This window comes from Adiantum capillus-veneris, chromosome 12 (genome assembly GCF_014529385.1).
Source record: "Adiantum capillus-veneris isolate H3 chromosome 12, ASM1452938v2, whole genome shotgun sequence".
Classification (NCBI taxonomy): domain Eukaryota; kingdom Viridiplantae; phylum Streptophyta; class Polypodiopsida; order Polypodiales; family Pteridaceae; genus Adiantum; species Adiantum capillus-veneris.
The window spans coordinates 25,880,857-25,903,745 of NC_140942.1; the positions used below are offsets into that span (position 1 = coordinate 25,880,857).

Here is a 22,889-nt window from a genome sequence, read left to right on the forward strand (position 1 = left end):
ATCCGACACACAAGTCGACAGAATGCTTTGCTCAGAGCCATTCTAATGTGGACCATGCATGACTATCCCAGACTAACAGAATGCTCAGGTGATCTATTTACACTCCTCACTCAGACACTGTAATTCTTGATTTTTCTCAAGCTAATCTATTATCATGTGTATACATGCAGGGATTCAAACAAGCGGATACAGAGCATGTGTCACATGTGGACCTAGACTGAATAAACGTAGGGCGCCCTCATTGAAGAAGCAAATCTACGAAGGTCATCAAGCGTATCTTCTAGAGAATCATGTGTTATGCGATGGCTTTTTGGGAAGAGAGCCACTGAGGATGTCTACACAAGAATGGTTAGAGCATAAGGAGATGTGTGATGACGGATTGCCCCCAGGGATGAAGAGACTTTCTCTATGGTACGAGTTACCATACTGGCCCTGACTCATGATCAATCACTTGCTCAATGCAATGCACATATTCAAGAACGTGGGTAATCTACTATGGGACCATCTGATTGGCAAGAAAGATACTTTGGGAGCCAGAGTTGACCTTAGAAATGTGGATCGTATGGAGCAATATTGGCCGCAAACAGTGTCTGATGGATCGATAAAACTCCCTAAAGCACCATGGATTTTCACAGGAGCCCAAGAACGCAAAGTAAAAGAGACCATTCGATCTTTGCGGACCCCCACTGGCGTAATGAACTTGCTCCGAACGTGTTTTACTAAAGAAGGAAAGCTTACCGGTTTGAAGTCACACGACTGGCATAAAATGTGTCAGGTATGTTCATAGTGGAGTATATCATAGTGAAAATTGTGTAACAAATTCGTGTATGGACTTTAATATCATTGTTGCACGTGTTTTGTAGTTTATTTTACCGGTTTCCATTGAGGGATGTTTGTCTCTTGACGTCTGTAACACAATCTACAAACTTGCGAAGTTGGTGCTATGGATCTCACAAAAGGAGATCAATGTAGACTCCATACCATTCGCGAAAATAAATGCTGCGGAGGTTGTGTGCATGTTTGAGAAACATTTTCCTACTACCATGCTAACCATTCAGGTGCATCTTCTTGTTCACATAGTTGATGAGGTGGAAATAGCTGGCACAATACATTCCAGATGGATGTTCTTTTTAGAACGTTTCATGAAAACGCTCAAGGGATATGTGCGTCAGAAGGCATGTCCGGAGGGTAGCATGGCAAAAGGTTGACTGGTATCAAAGTCCCTAGTGTACATTGGAGAGTGGTTAGACGGATTTGATAAAGCCCGAGACACGCTATGGCGAAGCATAGATGATGAGCACATATCTGGAATTTTCATGTGCAATATCGGTGTTGAGAACAAGATGACGGAAGATCTAGAGGCTAAAATCAACCGATTTTGCATGCTTCACAATCCAGTCATGCACAAGTGGATTTCACAATCTGAGGATGCAAAGCAAGAGCGACAAAGGGCAAGAATCGAGTGGAGACGGGGAAGACGACCACCGATGCACTATCCGACGGGTCTGGAGAGCCTACCAACATTCATGAGCTTAAGATGGTTGCACAACCAATTGAAAAGTGCACAACGGTGCGGTGAAGAAGTGATTGAGGAAGAGTGGGAGTACTCTAGGGGTTGCGCGACCAAGGTAAGTTTGCATTGTACGACTCGTAACTTTCTAGATGTTTGAACGGCCACTCATAATCTTTGTTTGTTGTAGTATAAGTCATACACAACAACATGGTGTAAAGATCAACATTTTAGGGTGGAACAGATCGACAAAAAGCATTTTACTCAAGATTGTGGAATCATGGCAAAATTTGAACAATCTAGTTGATGACGGTCCTCTGATGCAGATCCTATGATGGCGGAACTCACTTACTTCGGCACGCTACAAGAGATTTTGAGGATCGATTATAGAGGATTTTTTGTCGACTTTTTCGACGTGCAATGGTTCAAGATAATCATGGAGGGTCGCAATGCTACTGTGCATAGAGGAGAGTCTCGTTTTCTTGAGGTGGATTCAACTAAGAAATGGACTGACCTAAGAGACACTTTCGTACTACCCAAGCATTGTGAACAAGTAATTATGTAAATACTTAACATCCCATTTTAGAATTTATGTGCTTGGAAGCTCTCATGTAAGTTATGTGGCTCTTGCAAGTGATATGTGATCCTACAATGTCTGCATCAAACTGGTGGTACGTCATAGAAGTATCCCCTCGTAGTGCACGGACGTATGAAGGCTACCATGTGCCAATCATAGCGACATCAATGGAGGAGATCGGAGAAGATGCTCGTCAGAAGCTGTGGAGGTGGTGCCAGACGAACATCAAGCTGCTACTCTCTATGGGGTGCATGCAGAGGATCTACAAAATGAACCAAAGGACATCTGTTTAAATGGAGAGCTCTATATAGATACAGGAAGTTATGCTGAGCTATGCGAGGATGAAAGAGAGATCTTTTAAATCCATAAATATTGTATTTGAACAATTTTGCTCCGTTTTGTAAATTCAGAGTTATGCACTTGCCTCTTCCATCACTCAAGTTGAATAGAAGAAGAACGCTTTCTGTTGCTGCTAGCCTTTGAACATTCCAAAGCTACAAGCACATTCAAGTTCTTGTACGATTCTCCGTTTTGAAAAATTTTGCTCCATTTTGTAAAAACTCTAGCTCTCTAAGTATTTGCGTCATTGTATTTAATGGTCTTTGAATCCACTCCAGGTGCGTATGCTCTAGGTATGTTCTCATAAGCAGAGACGACGAGCACCTCCTCTCTCTCTCTCTCTCTCTCTCTCTCTCTCTATATATATATATATATATATATATATATATATATATATCTACTTGTCCATGTTTTCTACTCCATTCATTCAATATTAAGTTTAAACGTTCGTGTGTTTAATGCAGATATGGATGATGAGGAGTTTCTATCTTCTTTGTCACCCCATCAGAGACAGTGGTACGTGGAGCGTCAGCGCTCTCGTGCACCATCGCGCATTCCTACTCCATCCATATCTCCCTCTGTTTTGGAGTCCTTAGCGCGCTCCAAAGCTTTGGTGTCGACGAGACGATCTTCACACTCGTCTAGGCACCGGCGCTCTAGTGGTGGAGGTGGTGGTTGTTGTGGGGGTGACTCCACCGATGCTTCGACACCACCTGGTGTTCGATGAGTCTCTTTACCCTTCACTTCTTTGCCCGTCCCAACACCAGCCAGGACATCACCATCGACACCAAGTTTTGCGCGGTTGACTGCCATTCCCCGCAGCTACACACCACTAGCTCCTCCTCCAGGAGTCACTCCAGTGGACACTCCTCGCTTCGGGGCTTAGACTCCAGTGGAGACACCTCGCGTCCGTACCCCCGTTGACACGCAGCTAGAGACCCCTCTCAAGACACCCAGGTTCACGCGTCAGCGGCAAGAGGGCTTGCCTTACTCCGTCGACTTCAGCGGTGGCATCATCTTGGATGATGAAGGCAAGAAGGTGATTTGGCACATGTGCGGTCTTTGCTCTTAGGTGTTTAGACACTACATACTAAACACTTGGAGTGAAGTACCGAATGAATTAAAAGATAGAGTCATCAGCATGCTTCATGACGAGTTTCGCATTCCAGCATGGGATGACTGCTTCAATGAAGATGTGATGAAGGTTCGAATGCGCGAATACTGCAAGCATAAGCGTTCTGAAGTGCAAAAAGTAATCAAGCATGGATGGAGCAGACCAGATTGGCTGGCCAAAGAAGATTGGAAGCATGCGAAGAAAGAAGCTCGCGAGAATCCCGACAAGTGGAAGGAACAAAAGGAGGCAGCAAGAGCGCGAGTAGAGCCAGGGAGCTCGCACCACTTGGGGAGTGATGGGTGGACATCATTTGAGGCTGATTTTGTAAGTGTTTTCGCATCTATGTTTGATAGTTTAGGTTTTATGGGATTTGAAATTCTACCATAATGGATTCTTTGTATGTTTTGACAGTGGTCGTTTACAATACATGATCCCACACCATATGAGCGTGATTATGCAGGCAGGAAGGGCTTAAACGTCCTTATAGACATCTTGAGTTCTCCTGGCGGCATGGTTAGTATTAGGGTTTATTATTATCTATTATTGTACTGTTTTATAAACGTCGCTATATATTTACGAAAAGCTATCTTATTGTTTTTTTTTGCAGAATCCGACAGATACGCTGCTTCGATGCGATGAGACGTCTCATTAGACGACGTCAGTTTAGCCATAGCTAGATAGCATTAGTTTATTTTTGTCATAGATTATGTATCATGAGACGACTTTTATACGTCTTTTTGAAAACCATGTATGTTTTTTAAATAATGACAATGGTTTGTAACTATTACATTTTCAATGATTAACAATGAAGTGATTTTGCCTATGTGTACAATTGTCATTGATTTTCTTTCATCAATTCACGCTTGTCATCTTTGTATCTTTATTTTGCAAACATCATGTACTATGGATGATGGAGTTGATGATTATATTGTCTTGTGGGTGACTATTTTGGGTCTATATTTACCTTTGAACTTTTTTTCAAAGGTATTTAGACAAATAAAACATTCAATATGGTTGATGGGTGGTAGAGCATTCAATTCCCTACCACCAAAAAATTTTCATCTCGGCCATCGCTATGACCGTCGCTATATTAGGCTCTGCAACGTCGCTATTGATGGCCCTCCAGCGTCGCTATAGACGTCGCTATATAGCATCGCTTATAGCAACTACCATAGCGACGCTTATAGCGACGTCCCCGTATCGACGCTCATAGCGACCCTCTTAGGGATGCCGAGGGTTATAAAAACCCAATGTATTTTCGTCGCTAAAAGCCTCACAAGAGCACACAACCTCTTGTAGTGACGATAGCCCTACATCAGGACATCCAGGTTAGCCTTCATGCTATCAGGAGGAGTTATTTTTGGTCCGGAATGGAAGGAGACATACTTCGCTATGTGAGGCAATGTCTTTCTTGTCAGCGGATAAAAGCCAAAAGAATCAAGTTACCAGGGCAACTTCAACCTCTTGACATACCCCAGATGAAATGGGAATGCATCAGTATGGACTTTGTTACAGGATTACCTTCCACAGGAGGTTATGACTCTGTATTTGCGGTTGTTGATATGCTCACAAAAGTGGCTCATCTAATACCTGTAAAGACAACCTTTACTGCTTCGGATATCACCCGAGTATTCATCAAGGAAATTTTTAGGTTACATGGTTTACCCAAGTGTATCGTCAGTGATAGAGATGCCAAGTTTACATCAAAGTTTTGGACTTCTCTTTTCCAATCTATTGGGTCACAATTAGCCTTCAGTAGAGCGTATCATCCGCAGACAGATGGGCAGACTGAAAGAGTAAATCAAGTCATCGAGGACATTCTCAGGCCCTATTATTTGCAAGAGCCAAAGAAGTGGTTACAATATCTTCCTTTGGTAGAATATGCTTACAATTCTTCCGAACATAGAAGCATTGGAATGTCACCCTTCAAATCTCTTTATGGACAAGAATGTTTAGCACTGCTTAACTTTTCAGACCCAACCATCAGGGTAGAAGCCTTTAAGAAGATGCTAGAAGACATGGAAGCTCAGACTACAGCCATTCGCCAAGATATCCGAGCCGCTCACGATAGACAGAAGCATTACGCATATAAGAATCGATCGGAATGGACCTTCAAAGAAGGAGAAAAAGTTTTTCTACGAGTCCGACTGAAGAAAAGAAACTTATCATTAGGAAGGTACAAGAAACTAAGCCCGAGATATTGTGGACCCTTTGAAATCACTAAGGTTGTGAGTGATCAGGCCTACAAGCTCAAGTTACCCGCAAACATAAAGGTCCATGATGTATTTCACGTCAGCCTACTCAAACCCTACATTCCTAACCCCGATCATCTCTTGGACTCAGACCAGATAGTTATGCTATCACAAGGAGTTCTCAAACTTCAACCTGATTACGTCCTTGAATCAAGAGAAAGAAAGCTACAAAACAGGACAATTACCGAGCACCTTGTGAAGTGGAAATATTATCCTGAAGAAGAAGCTACTTGGGAGGATGAACCAACGCTCATAAGGGATTATCCTAATCAATTCTTGAGATGAGGACATCTCAAATTTTTCACGTTGGGGAGGATGTAAGATCTCTGACCCTGAGCTAAAGAGCACCCCTATACTACAAAATAATCATACTGCAAAAAGTTACTATTTTTGGCAGCTTTTCTAAATCTGTCGATGCCAAGATGTTTAGAATGCTATAGAGTTTTCAAAAATGAATAAAAATATTTTTTTTGTGAAAAATTTCCTAAAATAGTAAGTTTTTGGTCACCCGACCCGTCTAGTTTTGATCGGCTCGTCAAACTGCACCCGTATCCAGAATTTGAAAAAATACAATTCCGGACACCGAGAGCTGCTAAATATGCCAGGTACTCGGGATGATGCACCTTAACTTCGTCTTAGCACAACAAGTTTCAGAATTAAAATCCAAGCTGTAACGAGTCTCTAAGGATAAAAATAAATTTTTATTTCTAAAGCTAGCAGGGGCACCGGCACTCAGGGACTGGTGTGTGCACAGGCTCTAGGCCACTGGGAGCTTGCTTTAGCAGTTAGAGGGAACCCCCACTCATCTAGGAGCAAGAGAGAGAGTGTGAGACTCGGTTAAAGCAAGCAAATTGGACACTTGCAAGCTATGCACTCAAGCTGCCATGCATGGCCAAAGTGATCATCCAAATGCAATTAGCAGCATAATTTGACCTCTTGAGGATGGGAGCCTATTTAAGGACATGTTCCCACACACACACACACATATACTCAGTACACACACACACACTCCCTCACACACATACCTTGGGCGAGGTGCTGCCGGCATACACAATCTCTAGGAGAGGATTAAGGGAAGGAGGGGCTGCCAATTTCTTGTCGGATTAGGCTTCTCGGATCAGCAATTAAGGTCTTAATCAACTCAAATTACGGTAATCTCGAGTTAAATTCATGCTTACATCATAATCTCTCTATGAATCCCTTATTTTCCGCTAATACTATGCATAATCTAACTACTCTACCTAGTAGCAACTCTCTAAATCACCTAAGTGATTAATCTATTTCACTTTCTTAATCTCATTAGCTAATTATGCATCAATTCAAACTCCTAATCACAAATTAATCCATGGTTAGTAAGAAGGAATTACCAGTTAGTCAATTCAATGATTGAGTGGTGGAGATTGACCCAATTTTTAGCAATGTAACTAATTAAACAACCCCAATCTGTTGTTTCATTATGAAAGATTTTAATTAAAAGATTAAACTCATGTTGCAAGAGATTAATGTGTAATTAGAAGAGTTAATTCCCCCTCTCAAAATTAATTGTCACTAGAGAACGGAATTTCTTCCGCATATGCATAAGACATAACTGCATCTTTCCGTTCATTTTTGAGAAGGAATTAGTACACTAAAATCATCATTCAACCACTCTAATTAAGCAAGTAACTACAAGAACTGAATTCTCCAATTGCCTAAGCGAAGAACCTTAATTCAGAGTCAATTTCCATAAGTTCACGAGAAGATGCTACCCTAAATTGATGTAATTATGACTTGGATCACCTAATATTACCCCAAATTTACCCAAAAATAGATAGATGAGTAATAACCGTACTTGAAGTTAATCTACTCCTTTCGTATAAGAATAATTGCTTGATAAAGCTAACCATGTTGTATCCGGACCGTTTGTGGTTGTTATGGTAATATTGGACACTAGTTCTTTTCCAAATTCATCATCTTTAGTAGTGAGTATAATGGCCCCAAAGAGGACCCGTTTGTGTGGATCTCACAACCATGAGGCCGGAACAAGCAACGCCAACAGAAAGGGAAAGACTCCTATTGTCGATCAAGCACCGGCCATCTCACGAAGCAATCAAGAGGAGATTATTGAGGTAGGTCTAATTTTAATTCAAGTACAGTTTAATAACATTGCATTCGGTGAGGTAGGAAAGTAACACTACCCCAAAACATGTTGGAAGATCCAGCGGAGACCACGGCATTTTAATTGATGCATTTAAATTCAAGTAGGAAAGAATGTTTTTGGTATATATTGTCTGGTGTAGGAAGGACTGTTTGCTAGGAAAAATTAACTCGGCCAGTTCATTTTTAACTCCAATGTTGATTTAGTCCTGATCAGAGGGGGCAGCTCGTGAGGTTCTCGTAGTAGCTAGGATTACCTAGCTTAGGACTTTGATCCACGTCTTGCGTTCTTTGCGGTGGATATCCACGACTTGCGTTCTTTGCGGTGGGATGTCCATGTCGTGCTTTTTATGCGGTGGACAAATCTAGTTGTATGGACAACTAGGTGACAACGGGTGGAGTTAACACTCACTAGGGGATTTCGTGCCTCCAGGACATTGGAAGTTTAAATGAAATGAGTTATTGAGTGAATTTTTACTAGAAAGATTGTTTTGGTGCTGCTTTGAAAAATTGTTTGAAGGGTTATCTTAACACAACCTGTGAATGAGAATTAATCAATGAATATATATGTTGAACAACAAATGTGTTAGTAATTAGGACACACAAGACAAAGTGTGAGTATGGGGGTGGAAAGTGGGGGCTTGGCTCCGGTTGCCAATGCCTATGAGAAGGGTGGTCCCAATTGGTTGGGAACTCTCTGTCCCCATAGTACGGTAAATGACGACTCATTGCACCAAAAGCATTGAAGTCCCAAGTGTATGTGCCTCTGAAAGCAATGGGAAAAAAGGCACTCGAGACTTCTCTCCTTCTGAAAGGTGAGCCTTAGGATCAATAATTGTTTAGACACTCTTTCCCCTGCGGGGTGGAACTAGATCTCGTTGCTAGTAGGCTTGATTCAATTCACTTGGTGATGAGAGTTCGTGCGCTAGTTGGTTCCATTAAACCACTTTGTTTGCTTTTTCTATAGATCTAGTGGTCATCAGGTTTACCATTAGAACCGTCGTTCGAGATGACGAGGTGGGGACCTCACAATGGTGGTCTAGCCTACAGGCAAACGGTAAAGCTCCACAAACATGGAAAGATTTAAGAGCTTCCATTATGAAGCATTTTTTGGCCACCGATGCCAAATATCGCGTTGTGTGCATCAGTCCGCAAAGCACGCACACACACACCCATTCACCTCACGTTGTGTGCAGCAATCCTCATATCACCCACCCACACACCCTCACGGGCAGCGCAGTCTGAAATACACACACACACACACACACACACACACACACACACACACCCTACCTACATGCACACACACACACACACACACACACACACTCTACCCCTATTCTACCCCCCCCCCCCCCCCCCCCCCCCCCCCCCCCCCCATCCGCCTTGTGCAGAGAACAGGCCGTCGGCCATCCGCCAGAAGAAGAAAAAAAACAAAAAACTATATATGTATTATATATATATAGCCCCCCCTTCCCACGCACATTTTCGCACACACATACCTATATAACACACACACACACACACCCGCGTAGCACAAATACATACACACACACACACACGCATATACGCACCGCACCACAGATACAACAAAGAAAATGACTACGACATCAACAAACAAAAGAAGAAGGATCCAAAGCATGTGCCGCCAACAAAAAAAAGAGAAAATGCACCGAAGGCATGCCCCGGCCGACTCCGAAAAGAAGTACACTCGACACCGACACACCGACAGCACGCCATTCGTGGACAATACGCAACCACGACGCCATCCCAATAATTTATAGGTTATTTTCATCATTATCTTCATTTTTCATTCGAGCCATTGTAAATTTCCATTCTTTGTAAATATCCTCTCTCTAGGTGATGGTCACAAAGGCCCACCTAGAGATTCCCATCTTTTAATAACCTCCCAAAACAAAGCAAGGGTCAACCACACCCAGCCCACCACTTGCTTTGTCTCCCCGATTAAGCTTACCCTAACCACACTGGGATTACCATAATCCAAGCAGCCAACACCTATAAATTGGCACTGAGAGGTCACTATCGGGGGGGGGGGGCAATTCATGAGGAACCAAGCATTTGGTAGAGTGTAGAGGGAAGGATTGACACTATCACCATCGCGGGGAGGGGGCTTGTGTGTTGGGTTTGCCTTGGGAACTGTACCATGCGAAGGGAACCACATCCATCTCTCGACTCCAATGGTCGATGCACACACGTATGCACGCTCTTGGTGGTAAGTATTCACAATCATTGAGCCGCCTTAGAGAACGCACCAAGTAGGTTGCACCACCTCCTCCCCCTACCTCTCTACCACCACAGCATGCCGCCTTGTAAATATTGCGGAAATAATTCACCCTAACACCACGGAGGGTTTTCATCATTTGCAAATGTTCTCTCTCTCTCTCTCTCTCTCTCTCTCTCTCTCTCTCTCTCTCTCTCTCTCTCTCTCTCTCTCTCTCTCTCTCTCTCTCTCTCTCTCTCGGTGTGTAGGCTTGCGGTGTTGATATCACCGTGGTCTTGCGTCCTAGCCACTCAAAGCTAGGTGGTGCCCCCTGTTCACTCTACCGTGGCAGGCTCGAGGCGTGCCATTCGGCCCCCAGCGTTTTAGAGGCCGTCAGGTTCGGGGTCCACTTTGCGTCCGTCACTGCATGTAGTGGACAAAACCCCTTTGCCTCTTCTCTAGCTGTAGCATTTCATAGCATCTTAACATCTTTTCACAATAGATGTTTGTTTGTAGCATGCAGGTATTCCATTCTTGCAATGTAACTGATGTCTGCTCAAGGCACTTAATTCTTACTTTAGATTTGACGGGATGTGGTGTGTGTGTGTGTGACCTTTGGAATTGTTATCTTGCATCACTAATTTCTGTGTGCGCTCAATTTGCTCTTCCATTAGCTGAACATGACGTCTTATTGTATGGTAGCAGCAGTAGATCATGCAGGTGGAATTGCTGGTCCGCATGGACTGTCAAGGCTGTGAGCGCAAAAATTTTTCTCTCCATTTTCTTGCCATTTCTTCTAACCTTATCTTAAACGATAAAAAGAAGAAAATGGTATAACCTTTCTATCACCCAAGTGTGGTAGATTAGTTATGCCAATTCCCTCTTCAATAATAGGTAAATAACCTAAATCTAATCTAATATAACGTAAATCTAAATCTAGCTAAAAATAAACCTAAATCTAATCTAATTTAACTTTAATAAACCTAAATCTAATTTAACGTAAGTCTACATCTAACCTAATCTTTAACATCTTTTGGGGATAGCTTCCTACAACGTTAAAACTCTCTTCTTCTTTTGTGTGTGTGTGGGTGTCTGTGTGCCAATAAAAAGAGAAAAATGGTATAACATTTCTATCACCCAAGTGTGGTAGATTGGTAATGCCATTTTCCCTCTTCAATAACAGGTAAATAACCTAAATCTAATCTAATATAACGTAAATAAATCTAAATTAATAAACCTAAATCTAATCTAATATAACGTAAATCTAAATCTAACGTAAATAAACCTAAATCTAATCAAACGTAAATCTAACTAAAAATAAACCTAGATTTAATCTTATTTAACTTAAATAAACCTAAATCTAATTTAACGTAAGTCTACATCTAACCTAATCTTTAACGTCTTTTGAGATAGTTTCCTCGACGTTAAAACTCTCTTCTTCTTGTGTGTGTGTGTGTGGGTGTGTGTGTGCCAATAAAAAGAGAAAAATGGTATAACCTTTCTATCACCCAAGTGTGGTAGATTGGTTATGCCATTTTCCTCTTGAATAATAGGTCTTGAGTTCAACTACTCGTCGACTAGATTTTTAGGTCTCTTTAATTATTTTCCTACAATGTTAAATTAAACTCTCTTCTTCTCGGGTGTGTGTGTGGGTGTGTGTGCATGCCAATAAAAAAAGGAGAAAAATGGTATAACTTTTCTATCACCGAAGTGTGATAGATTGGTTATGTCATTTCCCTTATGAATAACAGGTCTTGAGTTCAACTCCTGTCGACTAAATCTTTAAGGTCTCTTGGGATAGTTTCCTACGATGATAAGACTCTCTTCTTGTTCTTCTTCTCTCTCTCTCTCTCTCTCTTTTCCTCTCTCAATGTGTGTGTGCATTCTTTGTTTATGCATGTGTGTGTGCGTTTTTGGTTTATGCATGCTCTCTCTCTCTCTTTTTGGTTTATGCATGCTCTCTCTCTCTTTTCCTCTCTCAATGTGTGTGTGCTTTCTTTGTTTATGCATGTGTGTGTGCATTTTTTTGTTTATGCTTGTGCTCTCTCTCTCTCTCTCTCTCTCTCTCTTTCTATCTCTCTCTCTCTCTCAAAAACACAATGTGTGTGTGTGTGTGTGTGTGTGTGTGAGAGAGAGAGAGAGAGGGAGAGAGAAAGAGGGGAAGGGAACATGAGAGTGAGGAGAGGGAAGGAGCATACCTGGCTCTCCTTCCTCTCTTCGTGTGTGTGTGTGTGTGTGTGTGTGTGTGGAGAACAAAGAGAGAGAGAAAGAGAGCATTACCTTGCTTGCTTGAGCCCGCGTCAAAAACTCAGATTTGAGATTTGAGTTTTCGGACGCTCTCGGTTATTTTTTTTAGCCCTGGCGGCGTCGCTATGAGCCTATAGTGACGCCGTGATTTTTCATGTTTGAGCGTCGCACTATGAGTGTCGCTACTATTAAGCACCTCTTATAGTGCGTGTGCTTCATACAAAATAGTCTTGTTTAAAGCTGGGTCTCTGGGTACACAGAGTCTATGTCTAAAGTAAAGAAATCCTCCCATAAGAGAGTAGTCTTTAGCTTCAGGCATCTTATTCTGCTAGACTAATGATATTATACGTTGGTATTCTGGATCTACCAAAGATGCTTCTTTAATTCTGTCCTAGATAGGGTTATTTGGAATAGAGTTAGCTTCGAGAAAAGATTTTCGGCTTAGTCCATCTGCAGCGGCATTTTCCTTCCCTATTCTATACTTTATGTCAAGGTCATATTCTTGTAAGAGTTCTATCCATCGACGTTGTCACATATTGAGAATAGGTTGAGTAAAAATTTCATTTGAAGCTCTTGTGGTGTGTAACTAGCTGAAACTTGCATCGGAGAAGATAATGTCTCCACAAATTTAGCGCATGTATAACCGCCAAAAGTTCCAAATCGTGAGTAGGATAATTCTTCTCATGATCCCTCAGCTTTCGTGAAGTATACGCCACCGGTCTTTCTTCTTGAGTAAGAACTCTGCCTAAAGCAAATTTGCTAGCATCGGTCGCTACTTCAAATTCCTTACTGAAATCTGGAAGCTTTAAGATAGGAACTAAGACCAAGAATTCTTTTAGCTTAGTAAAACTAGACTCGTGCTCGGTCTTCCATTCGATCCTCATTCCTTTCTTCAGGAGCTCCATCAAAGGTGCAGCAATACGTGCATAGTCCTTGATAAAGGTGCAACAATACGTGCATAGTCCTTGATAAAAATCCTGTACCATCCCGTTATTCCAAGAAATCCTCTTACTTCAGTGACGGTGGATGGTTGAGGCCAATCAACAATATCCTTGACTTTATCTGGGTCCACTAAAATCCCTTTGGCCGATATGATAAATCCAAGATAATTGACCTTTGGTGAGCAGAAGGTACACTTTCTCGCTTTAGCGTAAAGTTGGTGTTCTCGAAGAAGATCAAGTACTTTGCGAAGATGTTCTTCATGATCTGCCTCGTTCTTAGAATAGATGAGAATGTCGTCAAAGAAAACCAGGACAAAATCGTCCAGATAAGGTCTAAAAATATCCTGCATAAATGGATTGAAACTTGCAGGGGCATTTGTTAGACCAAAGGACATTACTTTGAATTCGTAGTGTCCATACCTAGTATTGAGAGTTGTCTTTGGAATGTCTAATTCCTTGATCCTGATTTGGTAATATCCTGACCTTAGATCAATCTTTGTAAAAATTTTGGCACCATGGAGTTTGTCCAAGAGTTTGTCAATCCTTGGAATTGGATACTTGTTTTTGACAGTTACCTGGTTCAGTCCACGATAATCTATGCATATCTTTAAGGTCCCATCCTTCTTCTTCTGAAAAATAATTGGTGCGCCCCAAGGAGAAGTACTGGGTCGAATGAATCCTTGTTCAATGAGTTGCCTAAGTTGTTCCTTGAGTTCTATGGCCTCTGGAAGTGACATTTTATAAGGTCGCTTTGAGATAGGTTCACATCCATGGATAGCCTCAATCTCATGATCTACCTCTCTATGTGGTGGAAGATTCGTAACGTCTTCAGGGAATACATCATCATACTCCCTCAACCAGTTTGGTCGAAATCTGGTGTCTGATTGGTCCACCTTGTTGAGCTTTACCGCATAAATTTTTTGCCCCTTTCTCAGTCCTTTCAAAAGTATGCTGGACTTAACTAGAGTATCCCTAGGTCTCCCATTTTCCCTTGTATTAAGACTTCATTACCCAAGTTATCTGTAAAGGTAAATTTCCCTTGTGCACAATGATGTGGGCCTGATTTTTCTTTAGCCAGTCCATCCCTAGTATCCCCTCAAAGAATCCTAAAGGTAGGGTTTGAAATTGGGCAGAAGTTGGGTGTCCCCCTAAATCAAAGTCAATTATCCCTATAGAGTGTTGAGATACTACTTCCTTGCCGTTTTCTAACTCCACAACTAATTTGCTTATTGGATGCTTATCTAGCTTTAGCTTCCTCATGCATCTGGGTGAAAGAAATGAAGGAGTACTACCACAATCTATAAGGAAGTTAACTTGTTCACCTCTGAGAGATCCTGGCGTATTAATTATTGCGTATTGCTTGCAACCATTGGGGTTGTCAATTGCAGCATGCAAGGTTGCTCTCTCCTCTGCTTCATCTCCCACAGTTGGTTGTACCACTGTGGCATTTACTCTGGCAGTAGCTCCACACCCTCGCCCTCTGTTTACTCTTCCACATCCTCCTCTTCCATTAGGTTGTCCTCGCGCATAGACATTTAGAGGTATGGCATTGGTGCTGGTTGCTTGAGTCTTCTTGGGGAATTTAGACCGATAATGCCCAAATTTGTTGCACTCATAACAAAGTACATTTGGAAATTCCATAACTCCGGTAGTGGCTAGTATTGGGTGCTGCTCGTATGCTTGGTTGGTCGATCTATTATTCCAAACATTTGTCCTTGCCCTTTTCGCCAAATGATTCCTTCTATTCTCATTGACCTTCTGAATTTCCATAGCTAAGAGTTTAGCTCTTGCCAAGGCATCTTGAAGAGTTGTTGGCCTGAGAGCTTCTAGCCAATTGTTCAAGGGGTCAATGAGCCCTTGGAAGAACCGTGCTACTTGATGATCCAAGGTCATTCAAGGAGCATAACTCAAAGAGTAACAAACTTTGAGTAATACTCCTCGACTGACGAAGGGAAAAGAACTCATTCATCTTCAAGGTTTTATAAGCGGGTGGTAAGTAACACCCCATCATTGCAGCCTTGATGTCTTCCCACGACTAAGAAGATCCCTTGATGTTCAGATCTCTACAATGCTGTTTCCACCAAATCTTGGCATCTCTAGAGAGGTGGAACATTGCGAGCATGGTCTGGTTCTCGGGTTGAGTCCCTGCAGCCTTGAAATAGTCATCTATCTCTTCCATCCACACTTCGGCATCTCTCTCCACATTAGCTCCCTCGCCCTCGGCTTGTTTAAGGAGGAGCTTCTTTTCTTGTCGAATAGAGAGCGACAGGTGGTGCTTACGCGGTTTACACTGAATTTGATACGATTGCTAGAGTTCAAGATTTAAATAAACACGAGACTTTAATAAAACCCAAGTTTCAAATCACCGAGAGAGAAAAAACTCAGAGACAAAAACTCCTCTTTTATTGATAGAGATTTTATTACAATTGTAACCTTTTGAGGCTTAGGATAACTTTTGATAAATTTATTACATAGCATTCTGGGATATCTATATGATACGTGTGGCAGGCTGTCTTGGGATATAATGATACAGACGATGTTTATGTGTTGTCACATTCTTACAATCCTCAAGTTTCTCCTAAAAAATAGTCCCTATACTTATCCTTAAGTGGGTTGTAAATTATGGTGTCCATACTCTTGGATAAGTGTCTTGGAACACCAAAATTTCTAACTCTATTTGTTGGAATTACATCAGTGACCTTGTCCCAAAGCCACTCATTGAGGGTTTTCTCGGTGCCGTCAGAAGTAGCAACAGTGACACCCGAATGTGTAGGCAACAAGTAGTATAGCTACACTACTCTCAATTCTTCCCCCCAACGGATTTTCTTTTAAGTCAGCAATAGCCAGGCATCCTAACTTCCGAGTGTTGATGTAGTAAATACCGCCTTCGTGGGTCTAGTGGATCTCCCATCCTTTATCAATGCGAGTGGAGTGCGGTGTATTGACCTTTAGCAGCATCTCCATCACGTCTCGCCGAAAACAATAATTTGGAGAACGACGTGCTTGCTCGTAAATAAGCTTAAAGACTTGAAACTTTTGGTATTCAAGTGCGGGATCTTCCTAAAACACCAATCCAAGGAGTTCGGATTAGCTACCTAGATTTCCTTAGTTCTGAAATTTTCAAAAAGTACGAATTTTAGTTCCCAGTCTAACCTGGGTCTGATACCAGGTGTGAGGTACCCACCCCGTCATCTCGAACGACGGTTCTGATGGTAAACCTGATGGCCACTAGATATATAGCGGAAGCAATCAAAGTGGTTTAAGGGATCAACTAGCGGACGAGCTCTCATCACCAAGTGAATTGAGTCGAGCCTACTAGCAACGAGATCTAGTTCCACCCCGCAGGGGAAAGCGTGCCTAACTTATTATCAGTCCTAAGACTCACCTTCTAGAAGGAGAAAAGTCTCGAGTGCCTTTTTCCCCATTGCTTTCAGAGGCACGTACACTTGGGACGTCACTACTTTTGGTGCAATAAGCAATTCTAGCGTCATTTACAGTACTATGGGGACAGAGAGTTCCCGCCCAATCGGGACCACCCTTCTCATAGGCATTGGCAACCCGAGCCAAGCCCCCACTTTCCACCCCCATACTCACACTTTGTCTTGTGTGTCCTAATTACTAACACATTTGTTGTTCAACGTATATATTCATTGATTAATTCCGATTCACAAGTTGTGTTAAGACAGCCCTTCAAACAATTTTTCAAAGCGGCACCAAAACAATCTTTCTAGTAAAAATTCACTCAATAACTCATTTCATTTAAACTTCCAATGTCCTGGAGGCACGAAATCCCCCAGCGAGTGTTAACTCCACCCGTTGTCACCTAGTTGCCCATACAACTAGATCTGTCCACCGCATAAAAAGCACAACATGGACATCCCACTGCAAAAAACGCAAGTCATGGGTATCCACCACAAAGAACGGAAGACGTGGATCAAAGCCCTAACCTAGGTAATCCTAGCTACTGCGAGAACCTCGCGAGTTGCTCCCTGTGATCAATAGGGGGATCAGGACTAAATCAACATTGGAATCAAAAATGAACTGGCCGAGTTAATTTTCCCTAGTAAATAGTCCTTCCTACACCAGACAATATATCCCAAAAACATTCTTTCCTACTTAAATTTAAATGCATCAATTAAAATGCCGTGGTCTCCGCTGGATCTTCCAACATGTTTTGGGGTAGTGATACTTTCCTACCTCACCGAATGTAATGTTATTAAACTGTACTTGAATTAAAATTATACCTACCTCAATAATCTCCTCTTGATTGCTTTGTGAGATGGCCGGTGTTTGCTCGACGATAAGAGCCTTTCCCTTTCCGTTGTGTTGCTTGTTCTGGATCCACCAAAACGGGTCCTCTTTGGGGCCATTATACTCACTACTAAAGATGATGAATTTGGAAAAGAACTAGTGTCCAATATTACCATAACAACCACAAACGGTCCGGATACAACATGGTTAGCCTTATCAAGCAATTACTCTTATACGGAAGCAGTAGATTAACTTCAAGTACGGTTATTACTCATCTATCTATTTTTGGATAAATTTGGGATAATATTAGGTGATCCAAGTCATAATTACATCAATTTAGGGTAGCATCTTCTCCTGAACTTATGGAAATTGACTCTGAATTAAGGTTCTTCGCTTAGGCAATTGGAAAATTCAGTTCCTGTAGTTACTTGCTTAATTAAAGTGGTTGAATGATGATTTTAGTGTACTAATTCCTTCTCAAAAATGAACGGAACGATGCAGTTATGTCTTATGCATATGCGGAAGAAATTCCATTCTCTAGTGACAATTAATTTTGAGAGGGGGAATTAACTCTTCTAATTACATATTAATCTCTTGCAACATGAGTTTAATCTTTTAATTAAACTCTTTCCTAATGAAACGACAGATTGGGGTTGTTTAATTAGTTACATTGCTAGAAATTGGGTCAATCTCCACCACTCAATCATTGAATTGACTAACTGGTAATTCCTTCTTACTAACCATGGATTAATTTGTGATTAGGAGGTTGACTTGATGCATAATTAGCTAATGAGATTCAGAAAGTGAAATTAATTAATCACTTAGGTGATTTAGAGAGTTGCTACTAGGTAGAGTAGTTAGATTATGCATAGTATTAGCGGAAAAAAGGGGATTCATAAAGAGATTAAGATGTAAGCATGAATTTAACTCGAGATTACCGTAATACGAGTTGATTAAGACCTTAATTGCTGATCCGAGAAGCCTAATCCGACAAGAAATTGGCAGCCCCTCCTTCCCTTAATCCTCTCCTAGAGATTGTGTATGCCGGCAGCACCTCGCCCAAGGTATGTGTGTGAGGGAGTGTGTGTGTGTGTGTGTGTGTGTGTGTGTGTGTGTGTGTGTGTACTGAGTATCTGTGTGTGTGTGTGTGGGAACAGGTCCTTAAATAGGCTCCCAACCTAAAGAGGTCGAATTATGCTGCTAATTGCATCTGGATGAGCACGTTGGTCATGCATGACAGCTTGAGTGCATAGCTTACAAGTGTCCAATTTGCTTGCTTTAACTGAGTCTCACACTCTCTCCCTTGCTTGGAAACTCTCCCGCAAGATCCTAGATGAGTGGGGGCACCCTCGATCTTCTAAAGCAACCTCCTAGTGGCCTAAAGCCTGTGCACACACCACTCCCCGAGTGCCGGTTCCCCTGCTAGCCTTAGAGATAATTTTTTTTCTTAATCCTTAGACGGTCGTTACAGCTTAGATTTTAAGTCTGAAACTTGCTATGCTAAGACGGAGTTAAGGTGCATTATCCCGAGTACCTGCCATATCTAGCAGCTCCCGGTGTCCGAAATTGCATTTTTTCAAATTTTGGATACGGGTGCAGTTTGACGAGCCGGTCAAAACTAGACGGGTCGAGTGACCAAAAACTTACTATTTTAGGAAATTTTTCATAAAAACTATTTTTATTCATTTTTGAAAGCTCTATAGCATTCTAAACATCTTGGCACCGACAGATTTAGAAAAGCTGCCAAAAATACTAACTTTTTGCAGTATGATTATTTTGTAGTACAGGGGTGCTCTTTAGCATGGGCTCAGAGATCTTACAACCATTGCCTGGCGGACTTTTGAAAGTGCATGGCTACATGGTGTAGCTTGGAGGAATCCATGAAGCCCTCATCTGCAAACACCGCATGGAATTGTTGGATAAAGGCCAAGACTTTGTCTGTAGCACCAAAGGTGCCATTGTAGGTAAGGAAAGAGATGCTCTTTCCTCACTCTTTGAACTTCTTGAGCTTGGACGACCTCTTCCATGTGGCATAGAATTTCCTATGGACTCTTCTTTTTTATGGTTCAAAAGTTGCACCATCGCTTTCTTCAGAAGACAAAGAATTTGAGGAAGATGGAGAAGGAGGTGACCTCTTTCATTAGGAAAAATTTGGACTCACAAAGGGGCCCTTTAAGGAGTTTGACTTTACCTCCCTCTACCAAAACGGGCGCATGGATAAATTTTTGCAAACAAACTCCAAAGTTGGCAGAGGTTTGACAGTTAGAATGTCGTCTTCAAGCTCTATCTACTGATATATAGCACGCCATGAGATTCCTCATATTTTAGAAGATTCTTTTTTTGATTCACCTCTGTCGGAATCTAAGTGAATCAAAAATAGAATCTTCTAAAATATGAGGAGTCTCATGGCGTGCTATATATCAGTAGATAGAGCTTGAAGAGGACATTCTAACTGCCAAACCTCTGCCAACTTTGGAGTTTGTTTGCAAAAATTTATCCATGCGCCCGTTTTGGTAGAGAGAGGTAAAGTCAAACTCCTTAAAGGGCCCCTTTGTGAGTCCAAATTTTGCCTAATGCTTGCCTTTTTCTTGCCTTGGTTCTCTTTGCTGCACCATCACTTTCTTCATAAGAGGAAGAGGATGAAGAAGATGGAGAAGAGGGTGAACTCTTTCTTGTCTTTTTCTTCTCTTGCTTTTTGTCATCCCTCTTTGAATTATGGTATGGAGAACTGTGCGATGGTCTTTCTCCGTTTAGGAGGTGATAGAGAGCATTTAGCCCACCGTCTTCGTGGAGCCATCTCCACCAAGGTGGCAGGGGACTCACTTATTTCTCGTTCCTTTGGTGGGGGCTCTTGAGTTCTCCTTTGGGAAGGAGATGCATCATCAAGAAGAAAAATTTTGAGTCCTTCATATGGATCCTCTTCTTCTTCCTGAATAGGATAGAGGCCTCTTTTGGAAGTCTTGCAAGGAGGCTTTCTAGGTACTCTCTTGTCATGGTGGGGAGCTTGGAGAATCCCATGAGCACAAATTTGATGTTGCACTTCACTTTGGAGGGATGGATTGTCCATGGCTTGTTGAATCCTAGAAACAAGGTACTTAACAAGCATAGGGGCATCATTAGTAGCCTGCTCATTAGCAAAATCAAATCTATCAACATTAATTTCACTCTCTTTACTATTGTCATCCATTATAAAAACTTTTAGGTGTAAAATTTTTTAGGTGTACTTTGGCACTTCAAGCCCTAGTTGCTACTCCTCTTTACCCCTTTAGAAAAGCACTCAAGCTACTGTACCCTGGCTCAAATACCATCAATTGCTATCCACTATTAAGACCATAGCTCTCGACGGTGATGTCCCATAACGAAGGCAATCGCACTGCAAGGCTGAAAAATCCCTATTTTACTTACTCAATCGCAATTAATAATAGCAACCATTTATGGCTAGCTTGAGCACCTCACTTGTTGACCAAGAAAAGAGAAACCTTGTGCCCTAATACCAATGTAACATTTAATGGCCAGGTAACTTGTGTATAGTGGAAAATAGCATGAACATAGTGAGCATTTCATTAGAATAGATTCTTAATGAGCATAACAAGAGTGCTTTGGTTGGGAGAGCAACAAAAAGCATAACACCTAGTTAGATAGGCATGAAAATAAATACTTCAAAACAAAGAGAAATTAAGCTATTGACAACAGTTGAGGACCGGATTTACATGGGGTCGGTCCCCCCTCCAAAAGGATTTCTATTATAGGCTCCCCCATCAAGGGAGACATTTGACAATACAATTCTTTGTGTTGCTTCAATAACTAGCTAGTGCAATGAAGACAAAAGATTCAAGCACTAGGCAAACACTTATAAAACACAACATCAATTCCCTCACGGTCTTAGACCCAAGACCTCACACACCTTCGAAGATGGTGAGAGCTAGCAGGGTATGAGAGTAGATTGAGAGGAAGGTGTAGTCTTACGAGAAAGATGTACATCTCCTGACATAATCACTCATATTAGCATATCATAGCTTAGTAATTAGCATGGTAGAGGAGATGAGCATGCACTGAAGCTTGGCTCTTGGTTGGATTTGCATCACAAAGTCAAGAGTTGTTGGTGTAGGCCTCCCTTCTCACAAGCTTGGAGTAGGTGATAAGCTTTCCATTAAATCTTGAGAAGGAGAGAGAGAGAGTTTTCTTGCTTCACATATGAGCTAGTGTGAGTGTTTGTGGAATAATTCCTTGAGAAATTCAGCCCCCTCTCGACCCCTCATGCTGATACCCCATTGGATCCCTCCAAGCTTAGGCAATAGGATTTAAGAAACATAAGTGATAGTCTTGTGACATGTGTCCGCCTTTCCCCTTTTGTGAGAGCTTTGAGTAATTAACTAGTGCAACTAAACTCTCATTGGACCCCTTTGTCTCCTGGCCAATAGAATTAAGGCAAGCCATTGGGCTGTTGAATGCTCATTGAACCCCTTGAAAGACTGTCTAATAGTCTTCTAGAGAGCTTAATTCTTATTGTTTCTCTTATTAAGTGCTTTTAAATGACTTAAACTAAATTTACTCTAGCGTAATTCTCATTGGTCCACCTCCATGGCCATCCAATAGGATTTGATGCACCTTGTGGGCATCTAGGCTAGGGAGCTAACATGTGTCCCTCATTCCCTTTGTGTAAAGAAAGCATCCAATTTCCCTAGTGCTTGATCTTTAGACACAACCTTTGAATTTTGGAACCTTAGCATTTTGGAAGTCTTAATGGGTTGAACCTTAGGGTCTTTAAAGCCCATTGTTGCACATTGCTCTTTTGCAGATGGCCCCCACATTTGGATCCCTATTTTCTCTCCTTTGGATCCCTACTATGGTCGGTTTGCCAGCTTAACCAATATTTTAGCTTTTTCTCCCCTGGTACTTCCCCATATTAAATTATCAATTTAACATGAGAAAACCATTTAGGAGAATTAGATATTAGTTATTATGACAATTTGTCTCTCCATTCCATTTACACTTTAGCAGTGAACAAGCTAGACACAGGGTTTAGTGCTCGGTAGAGTCTAGAAATCGAGGACTTGTTAGATCTATTCTCTATAGGTAAAGAAGGTTGTGAGTTAGATAGACAAAAGCATTTCATTCTTCGATTTTCTCTATGCTTCAAAGTGTTGTACCGTAATTATGACTATATTTTGTACCGTTTTGTTTGTTTTCATTTCATGTGTCATTTTAGTACTTAGGAGTAGGGTAAGTAGAAACTATCACCATCAAATTTGGACTAAAAGATTGAGGGGAAAAAGGGTGAAAACCATATTTTGGCCGAAA

At 41.7% G+C, this 22,889-nt stretch overlaps 1 protein-coding gene across 1 annotated transcript; it reads left to right on the forward strand.

Annotated features, from left to right (window-relative positions):
• Positions 1–3,624: 3,624 nt before the first annotated feature.
• On the forward strand, positions 3,625–15,926 carry LOC147445472 (uncharacterized). Its single transcript, XM_086524592.1, has 3 exons — positions 3,625–3,864; positions 3,952–4,053; positions 15,846–15,926. The coding sequence occupies exons 1-3, from the start codon at positions 3,625–3,627 to the stop codon at positions 15,924–15,926; spliced, it is 423 nt and encodes a 140-aa protein (XP_086380718.1).
• The last annotated feature ends 6,963 nt before the right edge of the window (positions 15,927–22,889 follow it).